The sequence below is a fragment of the Panthera uncia genome, unplaced genomic scaffold (assembly GCF_023721935.1).
Source record: "Panthera uncia isolate 11264 unplaced genomic scaffold, Puncia_PCG_1.0 HiC_scaffold_624, whole genome shotgun sequence".
NCBI classification, from domain to species: domain Eukaryota; kingdom Metazoa; phylum Chordata; class Mammalia; order Carnivora; family Felidae; genus Panthera; species Panthera uncia.
Genome location: NW_026059786.1, coordinates 7506 through 31120, shown reverse-complemented (window position 1 = coordinate 31120; position 23615 = coordinate 7506). Strand labels below are relative to the sequence as shown.

The 23615-nt window shown below is 40.1% G+C and overlaps 1 protein-coding gene across 1 annotated transcript; it reads left to right on the top strand.

Moving 5' to 3' along the window:
* Positions 1–401: 401 nt before the first annotated feature.
* On the top strand, positions 402–23331 carry LOC125918276 (teneurin-3-like). The gene is made up of 2 exons (XM_049624292.1): positions 402–877; positions 21505–23331. Exons 1-2 carry the CDS (start codon positions 646–648, stop codon positions 21837–21839), a joined length of 567 nt encoding a protein of 188 aa, XP_049480249.1. The 5' UTR covers positions 402–645; the 3' UTR covers positions 21840–23331.
* Positions 23332–23615: the final 284 nt, after the last annotated feature.

Below are 23615 nucleotides of genomic sequence, written 5' to 3'. Positions count from 1 at the left end.
TAACAGGCATATTGGGGCCAACCTTTAGCCTGCTTCTGTAGTGAAATTTGATCTTGGGCTTAATTTTTTTTTATTATTAAAGTGAAAAATCAGTTCTAGTAGCTTGAACAAGCCTCCATAACACTCAGTAATAGAAAGTATGCCTCACTTCCTGGTACTACGGGACATTTTACAGTGATTTCACAAATTTTCATCGTTGTTGTTGTTGGAAGCAAGTTTTCTAGATAGGCAATAGTATTTCTTTCCACCATTCTCCACATTGAGAAGGATATAGGGTGGTCAGATTTTAATAGCTTTTTTTAATGTTTATTAATTTTTGAGACAGAGAGAGAGTGCAGAGTGTGAGCGGGGGAGGGGCAGAGAGAGAGGGAGACACAGAATCCAAAGCAGGCTCCAGGCTCTGAGCTGTCAGCACGGAGCCCGATGCAGGTCTCGAACCCATGAACCATGAGATCCTGACCTGAACCTCAGTTGGACGCTTGATGGACTGAGCCACCCAGGTGCCCCATAGGGTGGTCAGTTTTTAGATGAATGTTATGCTGACGTTATGCAAACCTTTTATCTTTGCAGAGAGGCCAATGCAAGTTGCCCCGTGAGTGTAATCTGTGCCGACCAGGACTGATGTGCACCCAGAAGGAATGAAGTATGGATGTGAAAGAACGTAGGCCTTACTGCTCGCTGACCAAGAGCAGACGAGAAAAAGAACGGCGTTATACAAATTCCTCAGCAGACAATGAGGAGTGTAGGGTCCCCACGCAGAAGTCGTACAGTTCCAGTGAAACCTTGAAAGCTTTTGATCATGATTCTTCACGGCTGCTTTACGGAAACAGAGTAAAGGATTTGGTTCACAGAGAAGCAGACGAATACAGCAGACAAGGTAGGTCACCGGTCTCACAAAACAAGGCACACTCAGAAGGCGCCCACTTGGAGGTGCCATGTTTTTCTCCTCTATGGGTGACATGATTATTTTCCAACTTGGATGTCTAGCCTCTGATTCAGATTTTTGAGAAACTAGATGGTCACGTAGTTTTCCAGCTTAAAGGTAGAAAGCCACCTACAGACACATTGACCCCAGATAAGGGTACCGATTCATGTAGAGAATCACTGTGCACATATAAAAAATTTTTTAATGTTTATTTATTTATTTATGTATTGAGAGACAGACAGAGCGTAGGTGAGGGAGGGGCAGAGAGGGAGACACGGAATCCGAAGCAGGCTCCAGGCTCTGAAATGCCATGTCAGCACAGAGCCCGACACGGGGCTCGAACTCACGCACCGTGAGCTCATGACCTGAGCTGAAGTCAGACGCTGAACCGACTGAGCCCCCCAGGCGAGAATCACGGGGCACATTTTATATGTGAGGGGTGTGATTCTGCACACAGCCAGCGTTTGTGTGTAAACTTGGGATTCAGGCCTCGTGGGCTCCCTCGCCCTCTCTGGAAGGTGCTCACGGACGTTTTTGCAGTTAGAACTGACGTAAGGGAACGGGAGAGGTTGACAAGCAAAGACCTTTCACTCATTGAAAAGTAACAGTCCTAATTCTGAATTATCTCATGAGCCATGTAGCCCATGTGCTGATGTCTATCTGTTCATACAAGAGCCTGCTACTGAAGGGTTCAGGTTTCCCTCCGGCAGGCGATCTAGAACATTAAGTTCTACCTTAAAACATCCCAGTTTCACGTAATATAACCCGTTATGGTTTGGCCACTCACGTGTATTTGTTGAACGTTTTTACGCTCTGTTTTCTGCCTGTACACTCTACCAGTGGAGTAATGACTTCTGTAACTTGCCTTCACAGTCTGAAACCTACCAATCTCCATGCTTTCAGACAATAGCTTATTTTAAATTGGGCATGCCTAGGTTTTTGTTTTCTAATACATTTTTTGGAGATGCAGGCACGATTACTACTAATAAAAATAAAATCCTCTCCCATTTGTATTGCAGAGTCAGTTTACACAGAACTTAGCATCCCTCAGCTATTTTAATCAGGAAATGAGGAAAAATAAATTAAACTGCAAATGTAAAGAATATATTCCTTCTTTCCCAGTCACCTTACAAACAGTGTGACCAACAGTATGATACTGAGCAAGCAACAAATTTCGGGAAAATAATGCAATAAATCATGCAGAAGTTTGGAAATTTTCCATGGTTCTCTTCTTCTCTCTATTGTGAAAAGAACCATCCTAACTAGATTGAAAGAACATTCACTCACCTAAACCAGTTTGCCTCAAAGAAGACTCATTTGATTTGCTAAAGAGAGATTTTTTTCCCCCTGAAGGATATCTTACTAAAATTACAGGTATCATCGTTTATGAAATGGGATATAGTAGCTTGACATAGTAGTTTTTTTTTTTTTGAGATTCAGTTTTTTTAATGTTTATTTATTTATTTTTGCGAGAGAGAGAGTGTGAGCAGGAGAGGGGCAGAGAGAGAGAGAGGGAGACAGAGACTCCAAAGCAGGCTTTGCACTGTCAGCGGAGAGCCTGATGCGGGGCTCCAACTCACAACTGTGAGATGACTGTGACCTGAGCCGAAGTCAGACACTTAACCGACTGGGCCAGTTTTTAAGGGAAGATATAAGACATAATATTTGAGATACATACCCTCGGTAAGCCAAGGGACTTCTAAGTCCATTGTACGATGTCTTATAATTCCAAACCCAAGTGTTTTTTTTTCTTTCGTATTGTCTACACAGCTGACATAGATTATCAGGGTACAGGTTCCACCAATTTAAAAAATAGTAGGTACTATGAAATGCATGCAGTCTGAACCTGGTGTGAAGCCTTGCCTTTTGTAACAAAAACAACTAGTTTAGTGCCCTATCGGAAAAAAAAAAAACACAAAACAAAACATTGTGGAATACCATTAAAAAAAAAAAAAAAAAAAAACCTCAGCACATGTGGCATGATGCGTGGGGGAGGCTCATCTCCACCCCAAGCAAGCATTTCGTTTAGGCAGCACGAAGGATGCTCAAACGGGTTAAAAATAGCGAGCTGAAATTTTCACCTCCTAGGCAGCGCTAATCCAATGCAGACTGTTGTTGATGACATGGCCATACCATCTGCGGAAACCCTGGAACCACAGTTCTTAGGGGACCCAACAGTACTATTACTCAGCTTGTCGCCAGCCAGCCAGGCGCGGGGCAGGGGGGAGAAGAAGAGGGGCAGAGGGAAGAGAGAGTGAGCGAGGCAGCACGTGGAGGCGGCTTGTTGGGAGCAGCGGAATGAAGCAGGGAGCAGAGGTTTAAGGGCCGGAGAGAAAGGAAAAGCAGGAGTGCGGTGTGTGCTCGGGCCCGCTTTCCACCTGACGTGTTCGTCAATCGGGCCATATTGGAAACACAAATGGAATATACTGCTACGTATTGCTCATGTGCGCTGATCCCTTGGTATGCTCCAGTCATGGCACTAGCCAGGTTTTACGTGCACCCTCCCACTCCTTGGGTGACGTGGGTCCCAGTAGTGCCCTCCTTTCCCAAGTGGGGAGGCCTGACACCCCAGGGCTAGCGACGGCCAAGCGGGGGGCTTGAACCCGGGGCCGGTCTGCCCCTAGCGCTTGGCTTCCAACCTCTGTGCCGTGGCCAAAGCCAGAGAACGGGCAGTTCCGGGTCAGAATTCCCCTTTGCTTTATTGGTGCCAGTTGTGTCCCCTTTTGATGGTGTGGCTAGAGGGCAAGGAGGAGACTGGAGACATCTTTAGGAGATACAGCGATATGATTATTTGGGACCAGGTGGGATGAGCTTGAGGGAGAGGGAGCTATTGCAAATACTTTCTCTCTCCTGTGGTTTGATACAGGGAATGTGTGTAGCCAGAGCAGTAAATGTAGGAGAGAAGTGACGGAGGAAAGTTTGCTGTCGGATTCTGTTTTTCTCAAGCACGCATAATGAAAAATCCTCCTAGGCTTCCCTTTCCTTTGAACCTGACAAATGTCAATTTTTCCTCCCTGACTATTATGCTGTGGGATTAATTATTTAATTGACAAAACGTGCTTCCTGCCACAACTCCTGACATCATACACATAATAAAAATGAAAGATGAAAAAATGTTACCAGTAGCCAAAGATCTTTGAACCGATTCCAAAGAATCATGCTAATGTGGCTTGTCTGTGGGGTCCTAAAACAACTTGTCAATCCTCATTCTACTTTAAATGACACAGGCAAGGGCCCCTTCAGCCCAAGGAAGGGATACGTAGAGACCCCTGTGAATGCAATTATGTGAAGCATGCAAACGTAGAAATATGATGCTTTTATGTCTCTTGACCGATTTGGTGGCCTACTGTCCAACTTGATTTTTGTGGCTCTAGTGACTTTCATTAATTATGTATTCTATTTAGAGACTGCAAAGCCGGGGATGGTTGTGTTTTCACAATAATGTGTCATGTGACCAGATCCCACATAGATCTCTTTCTCTGTCTCTTTTCAAATCTCTTCCTATGGTTTATTAGGTGATGGGAATAGTTGTTGTTTCAGCAGCTGTGGAACCCTCCGTAGGTGCGATGGCGTTAGGGTGACAATGACCTGTTTTGCATTCTTGGATACCATTTTCTTTGATTCGGCTTTGAGGAGAATTTATCCTGTCAGGTCTGAGACACATTTCTCATGAAACAGCTGCATAAGATCATCCCACAGTTTTAGAGAAGTGATAAAGTAAGAGATCTTTTTTTTTTCTTCTGCACTATGTGCATTCCTTGTAGTGTCCTCGACCGAACGAAAAAATTTATCAACTCCAACAAGAAATGTTGGCCATGAGGGTGAATTTTGAAACGAGGCGACGTCTGGAAATAGGAACGCTTTTGTTCCGCAGAACCATATGTCTGCAAAGCACCTCTGAGACAGTCTTAACCCAAAATGTTTACCAGTCAGTCAGTTATTGGTATTGGGTGGTGAATTGCAGAATTTTAAAATGAAAAGATCACCATTCACTCCTCATTCACAGAATGGCGGTGGGGAGGGGAGTTATCTGTTTTTAAATTTGAACAACAGAGAGCATTATGTCTGTGTTTATACATTCCTGAAATCAAAATGGAACATACATCTGTAAAGTAGGAAAGGGAAGGAGGAAGGCGGGTTGACAAAGACAGGCGCTCATTGAACAGCTTGCTTCCGGTCCCCAAAACTCTCCTCTTTCCTTACCCCTGCTCCGGGGTTTGCCTTCTCTTCCTGCTTATCCCTGTCAGCAGTTCCCAGCCGTCCCCAGTTCCCCCAAATATGGCTTCTGCTTCTCCCCTCATGACATTGCTCATCTAAGACTAGTTCAAGGGTAGCAGACCCCACAGGCCCTGATTTTTGACGGCTGCACCTCCTTAGTGGGCCGCATCCTGAGTTTATCTTCTGTACAAATATTCCAGATGCTCGGCCTCTCCCTTACCAAGGATAACTCTGTTTTGTGAAACAAAAGAACATTAGAGGAGCAGTCCAGGGTTTCCTGTGACCACGTGTCCAGGATTCCAGCGTTATGGTGGCTTGAATGAAGCCTCATCGACCCATCCCCCAGACAACTCCTTACTTGCTCTGAGCTGAACAGTGATCCAGGGTGCAAAGGAGATCTGAGATTCTACAGAGTCCCCGAAGGACAAAGCTGATGCAGGTAGTTTTTCCCTTTCGGTCGGATGAGCGCTCAGAATGGGGTGCAGCCCTGGGGTGAAGATCAGGAAGAAGGCTGTGACTTTGTGGCAGACAGAGACTGACCTGCCTCTCCATGGTCCTTCTGGGACTGAAAGTTGCCTTGCAAGAGCAGCTGGTTTCCTTGGCCCCTCAGGAGCTGAGGGAACGGACCAGATGTGTTTGCTCTGCTCTGATATTGCGGGAGTGCCAGCCAAGGAAAACAGGGAGGGGAGAGATTTGTCTCTAGAGTCTAGCAGGACTTACCACTAAAGCACCCCCGGAAGGCCACAATGTGCTTAGCGGCACCCAAATTGCAGGAAGTAGGATAGGCTGCAAGACAAACCAATCAGGAAGCTGCTGACGAACACGAGCAATGAAGATAGAGGAGGAAAACTTGAACCTAAATTAAAAAGCATATGAGTGCTTATAGAAATCCAAGTACCAAAAAAGGCAGCAACAAGAAAACCGACAGTAACCAGCAAATGCTAGGCTGGGAAAGCTGCCATTTGCATATGAAAAAATATAATAGATTAGTTGAAGAAAAGAGGGTGTTCACTGATCAAATCCGGATTCATAGTTTTGAAGACCAAGGAGAAGAAACAACTCAAAACAAGAAACCAAGTTCCAGGTAAAATTAAAAAGAAAACACATGTGTATGTGCACCCCCCCCACACACACACACACACTCACCCCAACACACACCCCTAAGCTCATCCTAGAGTTTTTTTTTCACCTTAGAGAAAGAAGATATTTTATAAGCTTCTACAGAGAAAAGAAACAAGTTACTTTTCTTCTTGCTTACAAAAGAAGCAAAATGAATTTCTCACCTGCGACAATGAAAGGAGAAGACAGTACAATACCATCTACTGGGAGAGAAGAACTACAGCCCGGGGATCCTCTGTGCAAGGAAGACATCCTTCGTCTCTCAGAGTAAATTCATGATAGTTGGGGACATGCAAAGATTGTACGCGTGTCGTCTAAGAAAGCGTTCAAGAAACAATACCGATGAAATCAACTCTGCAGTATGTATGTGGACAATTCCCAAATGACGATAACAGAACAACTGGAAATGTCTAGGAACACTACGTGGGAGACCTTGAAAAAAGGCTAGACTAAAAAGTGATCACTTGTCTCAGCAATACCCAGGAGTTGGAGGAAAGTGGTAAGGAAAATAAAAGAGTTCTGGAATCTCAGTCGAAAAGGGAGAGGGCGAAACAGGGAATAGGAGTTTTAGTAGAGAGAAATCATTGCTACTTTGCATTCAAATAATAATGAAAAACATGTATTTGACTATGAATGTCAGGAAAGGGAGGTAATCATTAGAGGAAGGGAAAAACACAGTAGACCTACCTAATTAGCAGGAGGGAAAGGGAATGAATAGCAATCTGATCAATGTAGCAGAAACTGCTCCAAGGAAAAAGGGGAAACAAGTAAAATCATGAATAACCATAAAACAAGATGAAAGAAGGCAAATCTACTATACTACATATTACATGAAATGTAAATGCGCTGAGTTTGACATAAACAGAACTATCCCATTGGTTTCTAAAAATTACTGGTATTTATAATAAACGGACTTAAAAAGGCAAAGGACGGTTGAGAATAAAGAGATCGATAAAGAAGTATCAGGTAAATACCCACCAAAACAAAAAGAAAGAAGGAATGGCAGTGTTAATAGTAGGAACAGCAGAATTTGCTATTAAAAACACTAAACAAGATAAAGAGGACCACAGAGTAAATGATAAAAGACAGAAGGATGAATTGCATACATTAAACAATACAGTAGCTAATAGGAAAAAAATGGTTGTTAAAATACATTTATTTGGGGATATTTTTGGTTTACCTCCTTTGGAATCAGATCTAGAAGACAAAAATAAGGAAGCAATTATATAATATTAATATACATTTTCAGTTAAACATATATATATATATATATATATATATATACACACACACAGACATTTATAACCATCAGATAGAAGGGATGCAATTTTTCATAATTCTACATAATAGTTACAGAAACCAATTGTGCATTTAGCCACAAAAATCAGAAAAGTAGAGACTTTAGAGATCAAAACATTTGATCATACAACTCAGTAAAATTTGAGATAAATAACAAAAAGATAAACAAACGAAACCTTTTTTCTCTCATGGATTATGATAACCCTAGATTATGATAGGAAGCAACAGAAAGCAATGAAAAGAAAGTTCTGCTTTAAAAATTTGTGGGAGACAGAGAAAGCCATAATCATAGGAAAAATATATTGTTAATGAGATTTAAAGAATAAAGACTAACAAAGAGGAATTTGCTATAGATCCTAAGAGATGAGTAAAAAAATAAACAGAAGGAAAATAAAGCAAAGGAAATGGAAGAGAGAGATAATCAAGATTAAAAACAAACAAAAAAGCCGATTCTTTAAAATGGCCAAGGAAATAGAAAGCCCCTGATGATCCCAATTAAAAAATAATGAGAACAAAAGGAGAGATACTGAACACCGTGTAACAACTAAAAGGCACTGCTCCACACAATTCAAATCTAGAGGAATTTATTTTTTCTTAGCAAAATATGATTGACCCCAAATTATTTCACAACATGAAGAAAACTTTCCAAAACCAATTATCTCAGAAGAGAGTAGGAGAGTGGCTAAAAGGTTACCATTATAAAGGAAATCGTTCCTTTTGGTGAATTTTAGGATCCGAGGTGAATTGTACATAACCTTTAAAGTGGAGCTCAATCCAAGGTTCAAAAAGCCATTTAACACCACACACACACACACACACATACACACACACACACGATGGAAAGTACTAAAATTCATATTATAAAGCTGGCGTAACCTTAATAGTAACCAAAAATCTTGATTAAAATAGAACATAAAAGAGGCTATCTAGACCAAAATTACTTCTTGATATATGTGTGAAAAGTAGTCTAAATAACTGTTTGCATGTAAGAATCTAGCAATGTATAAAACGGATGATAGTCTAGGCCAAATTAATAACCAAGAAGTTACTAATCCTTGGTATAATGTGAGGATTTTTCAATGTTAGGAAGTCTATTAACATAATTAGATTAATAAATCAAAGTAGAAAAACATGATCTTATCAATAAATGATGAAAAGGTTTGGGATAAAATTTAGAATCCATTCCTTGTTAAAGTAAAACTCACTAAGTAAAACAAGAATAAAAAACACAAGCATCTTAGTCATATATAAGATGACCACTGAAAAAATTTGAACAGTATTCTAATTGAGGAGATCCTAGGACCATTTCAGTGAAAATCAGGAACATGAGAGAGGCTCACCTCCTCTCTCACAATTCCTATTCAGAATCGTTCTTGATGTTTTAGCGACTGAACTAAGAGAAGAAAATTGAATCATTGATTTATATTTTGCAAAACGTTAAAGTTGGCACTTTTGTGAACCGTATGTCAGTTGTATACATACAAAAACCACATGTCTCTAGAAGTTAAACGAAATAGTTGGAAGCAAATTGGTGCTTGGATGAATACAAGATAAATATACAGGCATCAGAGGTAATGGAGCATAGTGGTTAAGAGCATAGATTCTGGATCCAGGTGATCTGTGTTTGAGTCCTAGGTCTGCCATTCATTAGCTGACTGGCGAGTGACGTAACCTTGGCCAAGTAACTTGCTTGGACACATTACTTAGTTTCTCTCTGCTTCAGTTTTCTTCCACATAGATTGCACCTTAGTTTTCAATCTATAGTTGTGGAGAATGAAATGAGTGAGAATACTGCCTGATACATGTTAAATACTATTTTTGAGTAATTATTAAACAATAATTGGCTAGCTTTGAAAGTCAGAATAAAACATCCTATCCAAACAGCAACAAACACTATAAAATTCTTTGGAATAAATTTTATAAAAGTGCTATGAGGCCTTTTATTAAGAGATCTCTAAAATGTTATTGGAAAACATAAAACAAGATCTGAGCAGATAGGAAGACAGTCAATGTTTTTACATGGGAAGACTGATACCCTAAGAATACCAATTCTCCCCAGAATGTGTGGAAGTCAAGGTTTGTTTTAAATTAGAGAAAGGGGTCTTAGAGTTCACATGGGGGGATAAATCTGAAAATAGTCAAAAACATATTTAAAAGGCTAATAATGATAAAATGGCAATTAGATAATATATATAATATAGTATATATACTATATACTATATTATATATTAATATATATATAAATATGTATTATAAATATTATATAGTATATATATAATATATAAAATACGTATTGTATATATTATATGTTATATAATATATATAAATATGTATTATATATCTTAATATATAATATATATAAATACATATATAATATATATATTAAGTCCTATGAAGCCACTGCAATCACATCTATACGATATTGGCATAAATAAGGATAAGTCAACCAGTGGAATAGACTGAAATTTCAGAAATAGATCCTAGTATATAGGGAAATTTAGCATGAAACAGAAAATGGTTTTTCTATTCAGTGGGATTTGATAAATGGTGCTGGCACAACTGGTTATCCATCTGGAAGAATATAAAATTGGACCCATATCTCTCAGCATATTCAAAAATAAGTTAAGATGGATTAAAGACAAATGTAAAAAATAAAGCAGGAAGAATTCTAGCAGTTAATTTAACAGACTGGATAAAGTAGGATCGACTTGATCCACAAATAGCAGCAAGCTCCCACAACAACGACTTCAACATCCAACAGTTATAAACCAGGAAACCAGGAGTCTAGAGGTGGACTGTTCAGGGTTCAAAGATGCCATCAAGGACCCAGGTTCCTTCTGTCTTTGTTTGTTCTGGCATCCTTAGCACGTGGCGTTTGTCCTGTGGGTCCCCAGATGTTTGCTGCATTTTCATATTCCTGGCTGAAACAGAATAAAAGCAAAGGTGAGAAGTCCTTCTCCCCTTTGGACTGTTTCTTTTTACTCCCCGGAGATGTCTTGCTGCGTCTCTTTTTTCAGAACTGTTATACTTGGCTACGCTTAGCTGCATGAGAAGAGGGAACATTTACTATTTTTGCTTTCCAGCTTTTATAACAGAGGAAGGCAAGGAAAAAGTGGTTGTGAATCCACACAGCCTGACCGGGAGACTACCCGTACACATCGAGAGTAGGGCAGACCCTTCTCCTAGAAACAGAAAACTCAGAAGAAAAAGCTTAAATGATTAATTTTGTATTTAAAACCTGAGGTATGTAGATTAAAATACCATAAACAAAATTATTACTTTGGGAATTATGTTTACGACCCACGTGACAGATATAAGGTCTAAGATGTAATATATGAAGAGAGAACTTTCACCAATTGAAAACAGAAAGACAAACAGTCCGATGGGAGAAGCGTCAGGGATAAACCATTCATAAAAGAGCAAATTTAAGTAGTCGGTAAACATGTGGAAAGGTGATCGGTTTTCCTGTTAGTCTGAGAAAGGCAGTAGCTAACCCCAGCTCCTATCCCCCCACTGCAAAGCTCCCAACCTGGCTTCCCTCACTGAGCATTTGTGGACTGTGTGACTACCGGTGCTCTGCTTGGGGAATATTCCTCCCACCTTGGAAAGCGGAAAATTAATGGAAGAGGCTATGGTGGTGAGAGGTTTTCCCGGTTGGAATTCTGAACACATTTTTTCAGGGAGACAGCCTCCGTACCTGGATGTCATGCTTTACTGTGCTTTTCATCCAGTTCCTCAGACACAGAGAACTTCATTACTTATATGTTCCATCATGGCCCCCTACATGTTGTTTTCATAGGAAAATATATCCAGTTGACCCTTGAACAGCATGCGGGTTGGGGCCCCGACACCCCACACAGTCAAGAATCCACGTATAACTTTTGACATCCCCCAAACTTAACTACTAATAAGCCCACTGTTACTGGAAGCCTTACCAATAACATAAGCAGTCAATTCTCATACGCTCTGAATGCTGTATGTATTATATTCTGGATTCTGACAATAAAATAAGCTAGAGAAAAGAAAATGTTATTAAGGAAATCATAAAGAAGAGAAAATACATTTATAGCACTGTACTATATCAAAAAATACCCACATGTAAGTGGGCCCACGCAAGTCAAACCCATGCTGTTCAAGGGTCACCCTGTCGACTTCTCAACACAGTATACTCCTAAAGTGAGGACTTTCTAGACAATTGTGAAGTTTTGGCTTAGTAAGAAACCAAAAAAAAAAAAAAAAAAAAAAAAAAAAAAAAAAAAAAAAAAAAAAAAGCAGTGTATGAATCGCTTTATTCAAAAACTTTTAGATAAGAATATGAAGAAAACAGAACAAAAATCCATTTGTAATACTAGAGAGAGTGGGGGAGAGAGAGAAAGAAAGGAAAAAAGGAAAGGAAAGAAAAGAAAAAAAAAGAAAACAAAGAAAGAGCAGGCTGCACGTGTAGCTGAATATGGAAAATTTTGGGTTTACCTTCTTCCTTTCATCCAGCTTCAGCCAGGGTGAGATTTCATTTGGTGCTGGGCAGAGGCACATTGTCTCTACTGAACCATAACCACAATCCTCTTAAAAACAACTTCTGCTGGCATTGCGCTATAATGTTTTGCTGGATAAAGACATTTTGCCTGTTAGAATGATAGCATCCATGACATATCAGGATTGTACCGAGGGAGAGAATGAAGAGAGTTAGTGACATATAGGTGGGACCATGCCTCTCAAATATTTTCATCAATTTCCAAATAGAAAAAGGCCCATTTTTAGCTTTTAGATATAGATTGCTTGGGCGGGGGGTGGGGGAGGGAACTTTTATTGCTAGAATATTACTGAAATGATGAATAACTTAAAAATCTTTCTCTATGCTGTATGTTCCAGAGAGGTCAAAAGAATTAGATTCATATTTCTTAGATGTAGAACATGAACGTTATACATATCATTTTAGAATGTCACTAACAGCACTGGGCTGATGTAAAAATAGTATTAACACCACCTTTAAGATAACAATTATGTGTCTGTCTGTACCATTTTATCCTGCTTCGGAAGCGAAATGGGACACATTCATTTTTTTTCCCCACTCCCCTTATTTTTATTTTATTTATTTGTGTTTTTTTGCATTATGAAAATATATTAAACATTCCAGCATGTTGAAAATTGTGAAAGAGGAAGATTTGGGAGCCAAGAGCAAAATGCTTTTAATTTTAAAGACGGAGATTTAGTTTAGTCTTGGATGCCATTATGGTGAATAATGGGAACTGATCCTAGACTTCAAAAGAAATATGACCATATGGTCTTACCATTCAGCACTTAATGCTGCTATGAATTTCCAGTTATACCCCAAACTTTTCATTTCCCCAGTGTTCCCCCTCACCTCTGTCATCATACAAAAATGAAAGGAATCTGAAACCCTTTTTTTTTTTTTCCTGAAATCCTAACTGATGCAGAGAAAGCTTTTTCTTGGTGAGCCTAGGGTTTTGTAAAGAAAGACAAAAACCTGAAACATTAATCAGATACACCAGGCTAATTACCGCAACTCCAAAGTTTATTACTTTTAAATATTAACTACTTAAAATGATTCATTTAGAGATCAAAATGATTAATCCTTCTCAGTCACTATAAATGTCAGCGGCGGGATTAAAGGATTTAGATGGTCATGTTTACTCAACCTTACGTTTCTGTACTTAAAGACACAAGTTAAATAGTTCCAGTTTATCATTGTTGCCCGTTAATGTTTTCCTCTCAGATGCCTCTTTTAGCTCCCCTGCCTAACTGATCGTTAACTAATTTTGGCTGTGAAAGAGGCAAGTGTTTCTCTCTGGCTTGGTGGCCAACCTGCTTTGTAGATTACCTTCCAGAAGGTGTGAGTAGATAGATGTAGCTTATAGCCCTCCTCCGGACACAGTGGGGGTAATCCTTTCCCCCTGCTTCGGCCTTTATTGGTCTGATGTCTTGAGCCCCCAGCTTCCTGCTACATTTTGTATCCGGTCCTCCCCACGTTGCCAGTTTCGGATCCACATCGTGAATCACTGTGGTGCCGCTTCAGTCGCAATTATTAAACACCTGCTGCTTCATGCCCAACCGTATGCATATTTAAACCAATAGCTACTGCAGCTTGACTCAGATACCGCCAGACAGGGTGTAGACACGTTATGATCACTCGGGTCTTAGATTGTTCTGAAAAAAAAAAAAAAAAAAAATTACTAAGTGACAATAAGAAGCAAGTTCATTTCGGAATGCTTTTTGATAAAAACCAAGCGCGAAGTTATTTCTCTAGTTACAAATTGTTGCCAATATCAAGGTGACACCGTTTTGGGGGTTGGGTGTATAAATCCTTGGTGATTCATGCTTACAGAGATGCTCTTTCGTTACAAGTCAGCGGACTCACAACCGAATGTTTGTGATTTGAGTCACCAGACTCAAACCCATTATCTGGGTTTGCTGCCCGCTTCCCCCCCCCCCCACCCCGGAACTCCACAAATCTTCTCCTGAAGAAAATGTACGTTCTCCGGGCCATTCATTTTTAAATGTTATTTATTTATTTATTTATTTATTTATTTATTTTTGAGAGAGAGAGAGAGAGAGAGACAGAGAGACAGAGAACGCATGAGCGGGGGAGGGGCAGAGAGCGAGGAAGAGAGAGAGAATCCCAAGCAGGCCCTGCTCAGCACAGAGCCAGAAGCCAGGCTCAAACTCGGTAAGATCATGATCTGAGCCACAACCAAGGGTCAGATGCGTAACTGACCCAGCCACCCAGGCGCCCTGGGTCATTCATTTTAACTCTGCTTTCTTTGCTCACAAATATACTTGGGGTATATGATATACTTGTCAATATACTTGTCACCCTCCTCACCAAGTTTGCCATGGCGCCTCTGGCTCCTGTCCTCATTGGCAGAGGTGCCCTGCACAGCTGAGTTCAGGATAAATGCCCTCGGGCCAACCTGCAGTGGCTTCCATCAGACTCGTGTTTTGAATAACAAACCGGATTCTAATTATGACATACAGATCATGTTCTCCGTCTTCTAAGAACTTGAGATCATCAGTATGTGGTTATGGGTGTTACTATCACATGACCAGGTAAATTGAGCAAGCCGCTGAAGATGCTCGCATTTTACATACAGTGTAAAATGGGGTGGGGCAGTTAAGGTATTTAATGGGACTTAAAGTTGAATTTTGGAACGTTGTTTTGTGTAGGGCCTTATAAGTAACGATCTATACCATCATTGCAATTTCTGTTGCATGTTCAAGGGTGGGTATTCCGTTCAAACCGTGACAAATATAGCTTAAGAAGGTTAAAGCATTTGGATTGTCCCATAAAATAGGCATTAGGTCTCAAAGGGGAAAACGTTACATACATTTCTAGATTGTGTGATCTTCGTATCGTTTTGCAAACGCAGCAAAAACAGGGAACTCTAGATAAGATGGTGGTGACATTAATTCCACAAGCATCAAATGGGAAATATTTGCCCAATTTGTAGTTTTGTGTTATCCTCCACTGTTGGGGGAATGTCAGTGCCTCAGGAGAGAGAATCCATCCAAACTCACAGCAACCAAGGAAAATATTTAAAGACAATTATAGATTATTTTATTTCCACGTATTAAGTGTATATTGAATCTTCCCTCCGTTTCCCAAACTCCATTTGGGGGGTTGTGACTATAGAAGAAATGAATGAATAGCCACCATTTTCCAAAGCCATGTGTGATGAAAGGAAGGGCAGAAATGAAATATTGCTGTTCCAACATTTCTTACACAACTTTACTTCTTCGCAACCAATAAGGAAGGATTTTTAAAATCCAGCTTCTCCCGGAGAAGGTAATAAATTAAAATTCTAATTATGGAAGAGGAGCTAAAAATTAGCAAATCAAAAAATATATATATTTGGGTTTTTTAAAGGATATAGACTTCAATTTTTTCTTTAGTATGTTTTTTTAGATTAAGGGAAATAACATGCAGAGTAAAACTTCACAACTATAAAATAGAGCATCACTAATTTCCTTCCCTTACAGTCCCCTCTAAATGATCATCACAACAGTTTTCTAGCCTTCCTCACCTTTATTCATGCTCAAAACCATAAGCACTCACATAATCTGTTGGTTCTCTTTCTTAGTTTCCAAAAATGGGACCAGACTGTACACACCATTCTGCAACTTGTATTTTTTTTTTTTTTTTTACTTAAAATATATATCACGGGCTTCCCTCCAGATTCAAAGATATAGGTCCAAACTCACTGTTTATGCTAGCCACATAGTGTTCCATTGAACAGGATACATAAAGTATTCAGCCATTCCCTTTCTGGTAAGCATTCCAATTATTTTAACTTTTGCAGCCATGACATAGTAATCATTATTTGTACATGCACATTTAAGATCAGGTGATTTTAGCCTCAGAAGTAGACTTTCTGTGCTGAGTATTTTTAATTTTAATGGAAAAACATTTTCAAAGAATAAACCAGCATGATAGAAAGCAAAGAAAAAATAATAGGATAAAATTATAATGAATTCACCTAGCGGGCCCACAGAATCAACTGTTTTTGAAAATCACAGCAATTCTTGGTTTGTACCCCAAATTTCAGTACCGCTGACCTCCATTCCAATTCCCCATTGCACACTTGGCGGTATGATATACTCTCTCACAATGTGGTATAAGAGAGAATCTACACATGATAACAAGTGTGGAATATACACAAGAGAAATGAAGATATATATTGACAAAAACTTGTACATGAACGTTCATGGCAGCATTTCAGAATAACCAAAAAGTGGAAACAACTCCAAAGTCCATTAACTGGTGAATGGATTCTGTAACTGAACCCAAGTGCATCGGCCCGAAGCACAGCAAAGCCAATCGCTGAGACATCAGGTATGCAGTAAGGGAACAATCTATTCAAGAGGCAGCCAGAGGAGGAAATGGGGGGGCAAGGCCAAATCCACTTCCCCAAAGGGGAACAGAACAAGCTTTTTGTAATCATAGGGATGAGACTACATTTATACTGATGAAAAGGAGCAGAGGGAACGTAAGATCATCCATAAAGAAAGATGGAGAATGTGCATTGAGCGAACATATCTGTAACACACATCCCAAGTTTATTTTGGAATGGAGACTTCACATCGGAGTGAGGCAGAACTCAGCCCTTGACATGTTGGGAAGTTACCTTGGGGCAAGGAGGAGGGGTTATGGGCATGCTCTGAGAGCCGGCATAGAGTTATCCCTGGATAACGAAAGTAGGGCCTTGCTTGTTCCTAGGCTGGGGCCGTATCCGTTGACTTTTGAGTCCAGGCTTCTGCAGAGACAGCTGGTGAGTTTGTTAGTGGGGTCTGAAAGACACAGTAACACATTAGGGGAAGCGGTTCTCTGAAAAACAAGTTTTAAACTCTCTGCTAATTTAACCTCATTCACCGTATGGGGCACGGATTCAATTCCCGCCGCCCCCTTCCCCCCGAGTTATGATCATTTCTCAATCTTGATGACTTGGGGCAATGACCAGTACAGCCACTTCTTTATCTCCTCATTTGAGGTTGGTTTGGGGTAAGGAGCAGTTTTTGCAGATCTTATCTGTAGCACGCCTATGTGAGGGGCTAACCGGAAGTGTTTAACCCATAGGTCACAGCAGCGAGGGAAGTCGAAACCACATGGAGTCAGACGTGCCAAGTTTTTCCCTGTTACAGATATCCCATACAACTGAACACTACTTGACCCTAAAACTGAAGTATGGATATATACTACAATGTGGATGAACCTTCAAAACGTAATGCTGAGGGAAAGAAGCCAGGCGCAAAAGTCCACATACTGTAGGGTCTGTAGGGTCTGTTTTATTTGAAATGCCCTGAATAGGCAAATCTGTAGTGACAGAGAGTGAATTGGCGTTTGCCTAGGGCTAGGGTGAGGAGAGGAGGGGTTGGGGGGGGGGGGTGGCAAGAGGAGGTGACTGATCATCGGTACAGAGTTTCTTGGGGGGAGGTGATAAAAATGTTCTGAAGTTGATTGTGGTGATAGTTGCACACCACAAGGCATGTACCGAAAACAGAAAAAAGAAAAAACGGGAGAGAGAAGAGAGAGAAAGCAAAATCGAGACTGTAGAGCAATCTAGACTCGAGGGAAGAAAATAACCGTGGGTTGGGAACTGGACCACCCAATAGTACAATCTGTTTCTTCTCAACGCACCCAGAGATAGTAGATGTCTTGCTTACTGGTGAATGTACTTGGCCTTGCAGCTTTGAAAAATCCCTCCCTGCTCTGACAACGTTATAGATGCTTTGTGAGAAAAAGTCCAAGAAGCTAAGCCATTTCCCAAGCCCCTTCCTTTATGGGAGGAGTAGCTTTGCTATGTGCCGACCTCACTTGAAGCATTAGCTGGTCCTGTCCACTTTGTCACAGACCTTTACTCATTTCTTTCAAAATGGGAACTTTTTTTTTTTTTAATGATCCAGCCTGCCCACGTTGTTGTTTTTTCAGTTTTTAAAAAACAGATTTTCAAATTTATAAGCATAGGAAAACAAAAACGCCTAATCTGATCCAAGCTATCGTTGCCTTTTAATCACAGTGAATTTCACCCTCAGGTATACTTTATTCTCACTGCAATGTATGGTTTTGGTACTGGTTCAAATTATAGTAGGAAATTCTGTGTTGGCCCCGCTAATCGAGGTGACCAAAATGCAATGTGCAGGAGATAAATACTTACCTCACCAGTTCTAGCCAAACGGAATTAGCACAAAGACTCTAAAAGACAAAGAGGGAAATTAGGGTCATGTTGTTAGAACCATTGCAAAGAATACAGCCTGAAGAAAACATGGAAAATAAGAATAAATGTGTCCTTATCTCTTTCATGTTTCTTGAAGCCAAAGCAAGATGGCCAAGTTTTTAGCTGGTTCCAGAAGCATTTTTTCTACCTTTGTCTTTCCACTTTTGTACATTGCCCTAAAGCCTTCCCTACCAACCTCGCTCAGCCCAACCCTCCCACCTCTGTGATAACCTTCTGCCAGCTGTCTCTCTTCCCCGAGTCAGAAGCCTTTCTTCTTTCCATCATCTGTTTTTGATAAGTATAGCCCATCTTGCTAACACTGCTGCTAGATTGTGGAAAATAACCTGCTAGAACTAATTTATTCTGGTTTGATCCCTAGGTCTCCCCGGTGGCGTTTGCATTAAAACAGGGGATCCCACAAACAAGAATCCTTAACCAAAGAGGGGAATTGACAGGAATAGGGTCCGAAGCACCTAAGCAGATCTGGGCTAGAGATACTTTTGAATGAAGGAAAAGTGAAAGTCAACGGTGGTGGCGGCAGTGTGGCTATTCTAAAATTATTTGGAAACGATCCTCTCCTCACCATCAAATGCTACATTTCTTTATGCTTGTCAATTACATTTGTCCAGGGGTTTATTTTTTAAGCCATTCTTGTTTAGCCTTTCTTCATACTAGTCACAATTGACATAAAGTATCTCTTAAACCAAGTCGTGAGAACCCTGAAAGATGAAAAAATAGAAGAGTAAAGGGATTTGAACAGAGCTAGTGAGTGGCTTTAACTTCGATCTGCTGGAGGTCAGGTTTAGTGTTCTCTTCTAGAGGAAACGACAGCAGACTTTTTAATTTAGGAAGCCAATCTAACAGGGTTCCCTCCGCGTGTGTTTGCTTTCCAGCTTGCATTTCAGAAAGAGCCCGTAAGAGTTTTGAGTTATTGTGAGGCGTTGATTTCCAAGGGTCAGATGTTGAAGGAGTTTGGACTCTACGTATTGGCTCATAGGGATGGTGCTTTGGGTATTTATTTGCAAAGTGAACTGTGTTTACATACCTGAGCAACAAATAATTGAAGATAGTTTTCTGTTTTCCTTCACCTCATAGATTTTTGCATCAAGATGTTACCATTGTAAAAAGTCAATAACGTGGAAAATGTTTTAAGTTGCATTTCAAAGATTAGAAAGAAGTTTTACTGCTTTTAACCTCTCTCTTATTTTTATTTTCCAACATGGGCACCTCCCCAAATAGAGGAAAGATGCAGAGGATTTTATCATTCATTTTTGCCCTTTAAAAATTATTATGTATTCTTATTTTGAAAAATCAACATGTATAATGGTAATATTTAACTGTTTTTGACCCCTTTCTTCCCTCTTCCCATTTAAAATGTGATGTATAAATAACAGTGGAGAAATTCTCCCACCACTATTCCATTAACTGTCCATGACCTTGACCTTTTTGGGATTTACTTTCATGATACAAGCTACACTAATTCTTTAAAAAAAGATTCTGACAATACTGTGCCTTAATTCGTCAGGCTTGCCCACTTTTTCCACTGTCCAAAGGGCTCTTTTTCCCTTTTCTCCTTCTCTTTTTTATTTTCCGACATATTTTTTGGTTCAGGTACTTATTGAAATCTCTCTGATAAGCAGTTTGATTTGCAGCTAATTGTAGCAACAGATTTTCATTATTTATGAGTGTCAATTGTCAGAACCCATTTTGAAGTCTGACCAAGATAAAGCTGATTCCGACTTCTGATATGACCACAGCAATAAAGCAATTAACCACACTAGTTAAAATGTGCTGAGGCCTGGAGGTTACTGATACCTTTATAACCAAATATGTACTATACTGTGCATTATGTTTGACTCACTTCCTAGAAGATTCAACATGTTGTTATTTTATCACAAATCACCTATGACATCCGCTTTTAAAACATACAGTGTTGTGTTAGCTCTCACACCAGCCAATTAACTTTAAAATGTTCGTAGATTGAAGAGACAGAAGTAGGAAAATGAAGACTATGAGTGATCTAAATGCTTCACATTCTTGAAAGGTTGGTTTTATGTAGTGGCATTTAAATCAGTCGTTGTGTGCTGTTATTCTTTACATGGATGTTGATTCTGGTCGGTACCTAAATCTAAATCTCAGACTCCATCACACCAGCACGAGCCAAGAAATGGAAGAGTCATATACCTGCATCCTACAAGCAAACATATTTCTCCCTCTACTCATCCAGAGGCCCATAAAACATACATGAAAGTTCAAGAATACATACACGATTGGCAAAGTCATTAATAAGAGTAGTCATTTTAAAGTGTCACCTAATTTAAACACTTTTACTTTAAGTTATTGCCGTGTCGTGGGTTTTATTATGCTCAATTTATTAGTAAAGGCCCGCAGGGTTCACAGCCGTTTATTTTTCAGGGAACTTGATTTTATCATTAATTTTTAAATACATTTTTCTCCCACTTTATTTTTAGAGTGCACTTTATTTGCAAAAATTGGTTTACTCTGATCAATACCGATGTTTCCAGGTGATTACTAAAGATGTCTAGAAAGTCATATGTCTGCAAATTTTCAAGGCATGACACTCCAAAATATAGTATATGTATACACACACACACACACACACACACACACACACACACACACACACACAAGATTTGTGTTTACATCGGTGGCTAACTTAAGGTGGGAATATGTAATAAAGATTGACCAAGCTCCTATTTCTACTTAACAAGTAACTTAGTCTCTTTTCTCTTGCAAAGGAGTGACATCTGGGTGGGAAAAATCCCATCATTTAGGACTAGAGCCAAGACACCAGAGATAACTCGGACAGTTTCTCTTGCTTCCCAAGTTGCGAAACAAAATTTGATCACTGATAACCAGTCCTTTCTCTGGGCTGAGTTGGCATGGTGTGTTCTCCTTGGCTTACCCCCCACACCCCCTCTGGAGGTGCTTACGGGCTTAAGTGGTTGACAAAGGAGCTCTAAGTGGGGGTGTGTGGGAAGTCGGGGGAGGAACCCCACCCGCCCGCCATAATTGCACCCACTTGACCATATGCCATGCTTTGCTAATGTAAACACCTGGTGCTGATAACTGAAAAACCTGAATGCTTGAGTGTTTATTTTAGGGAGATTTCTTTAAAAAAAAAAAAAAGAAGAAGAAGAAGAAGAAAATGAAACATGTACTCACTAGTTGTTATCTTTTTTTCCCCCTAATTAGGACAGAATTTTACCCTAAGGCAGTTAGGAGTTTGTGAACCAGCAACTCGAAGAGGACTTGTGTTTTGTGCGGAAATGGGGCTCCCCCACAGAGGTTACTCTATCAGTGCAGGGTCAGATGCTGATACTGAAAATGAAGCAGTGATGTCCCCAGAGCATGCCATGAGACTTTGGGGCAGGGGGGTCAAATCAGGCCGCAGCTCCTGCCTGTCAAGCCGGTCCAACTCAGCCCTCACCCTGACAGATACGGAGCACGAAAACAAGTCAGACAGTGAGAATGGTAAGTACCATTTTTTGCTCTATAATGTTGGCCTTCAGAGCTGCTGTCTGTTTTAGTCAAATGTGGGGGCATGCTTCTCTTCCTTTCTTCTCTCCTCACATTTCTTCCTTCTCTTTCTTCCTTCTTCCTTTCTTTTGGTTCTAATGCAGTAGAACTCAAGAAGTGTCCTTGAATAATGCATTTTTTCCTGGAAAAAAATCAATATTTGACATCAGATGGTTAAATTATGCAAGCAGTCTATGATGTGTTAGCTATAGTTTTGAAAAACATTTTAATTATGTACAGAAAAAAAAAAAAAAAAAGATTAGCTTTGACTTATCTTGGACCATGTCACCTGTTATTCTCTGTGGGGTAGCAAAGCCAGTGGTGATAAAGTTTACCCCAGAGCCAGCTTGTAATCAAAGATGTCTTTGTAGATTCCTCTTGAAGATATCTCAAAGTTGCAGAATCTTAGAATGGATGAGTGAGCACACAGAATAGTTTATTAACAGGGCTCAAGTGATTGAAGAACAAATTTGATCATGCTTTAAACTTACTGGTTGATGAGAGCCATTGAAATTTTGGTAAAGAGGGAGAGTGTGGTTTTGATGTGCTTTGCGGACTGGATTATCATGCAGTTAAGTCCACACACAGAAATTGCATTGTAGGATATCCAAATAGCAGTGTTGCATACTGTAAGAAAGGTGTCTTTATAAATTATTGGGATTTTTTTCTTAGTGCCAATGCGGGATAATCACAACAGTTCATTTATATACAATAATAGCTTTAAAAGGAAACTTAATTTTTCGTCAGTATTGCTTTTAAGAAGAATTGGGGCGTCAGTGCCAACGTCCCAGACAACAAAAGGACATTTCTCTGTCGGCATTTAGTATTCACGGTGCCCTTGCTACTTTAATATAGTTATTGATGCTATGTGTGTATGATGCACCAGGAAGCAAGGAGAAAATTAAAATGGAGGAATTGCATGACATTTGAAAAGAAAGATGGTTGTTTCACCAACGGCGTTTCATTTGTATTACTTATTGACCAACTTTGTCAGCTTCGCTTTGCCATAGGAAAGCAGGTCTGTTCAGCTTTCCGTTTTAGCTGCCACAGGACGGAGTGGTGCCTAATGCTTTCACTCTTACCGGCTTCCCTTCGAGTCACACAAAAAAAGTCTCACTTAAACCGACTAACACAGGATCTTATGTAGAATACTTCAGCGCGTCAAACCAAAGTCAAGATCGATTAATGATTCGCACTCACTGTATTCATTTTGGAAGTGTCAGTTTTTGATGGTGGCTGGCTTTATTCCAGCCCCAAACAGGAAACAAGGACGGTTCTTTCTGACAAAATGAGTCTTCGAATCAGGCTGCCAGCGTTTCTCTGAGCTAATCCACTCACCTCCGTAAAACCTGTATTTGTATCTGCTTTCACCGGGGATTCAGAAGTTCCTGACCTTAAATGCGTAAGCGTTGGTACAAACTTTGTTTCCTGTCTGTCCGAATCTTCAGGTACGATGGTTATATTCCAAAGTAGCACTCGGCATTTGATTTCCCTAAACTACATGATTAAGGGCTGAGTTGGACCGGCTTGACAGGCAGGTAGTTGTAGAAAAGAACAGAACGTAGCAAGATGATGCATTCGTTTCTGATTATCTGCATTATATCCATACCCGTATCCGTTAAATACTGTCTCGTATCGGGTCAGGTTGTTCTTTCCACCCACAATCTTTGCGGCATCTTTATCCTTTCTAATGACAAATGTATCCTGTTAGAGCATCTGTATTCGTAAAACAGAAATGAAGTGTACGATTTTTAAAATTCTACACCTGCTGAAGCGATTTCATGGTG

Excerpts from the sequence above, each read along its gene's own strand:
- LOC125918276 (XM_049624292.1), top strand. The coding sequence starts at position 646 with ATGGATGTGAAAGAACGTAGGCCTTACTGCTCGCTGACCAAGAGCAGA. Across the intron at positions 878-21,504 it reads AGACGAATACAGCAGACAAG|GACAGAATTTTACCCTAAGG; the intron begins GTAGGTCACCGG and ends CCCCCTAATTAG.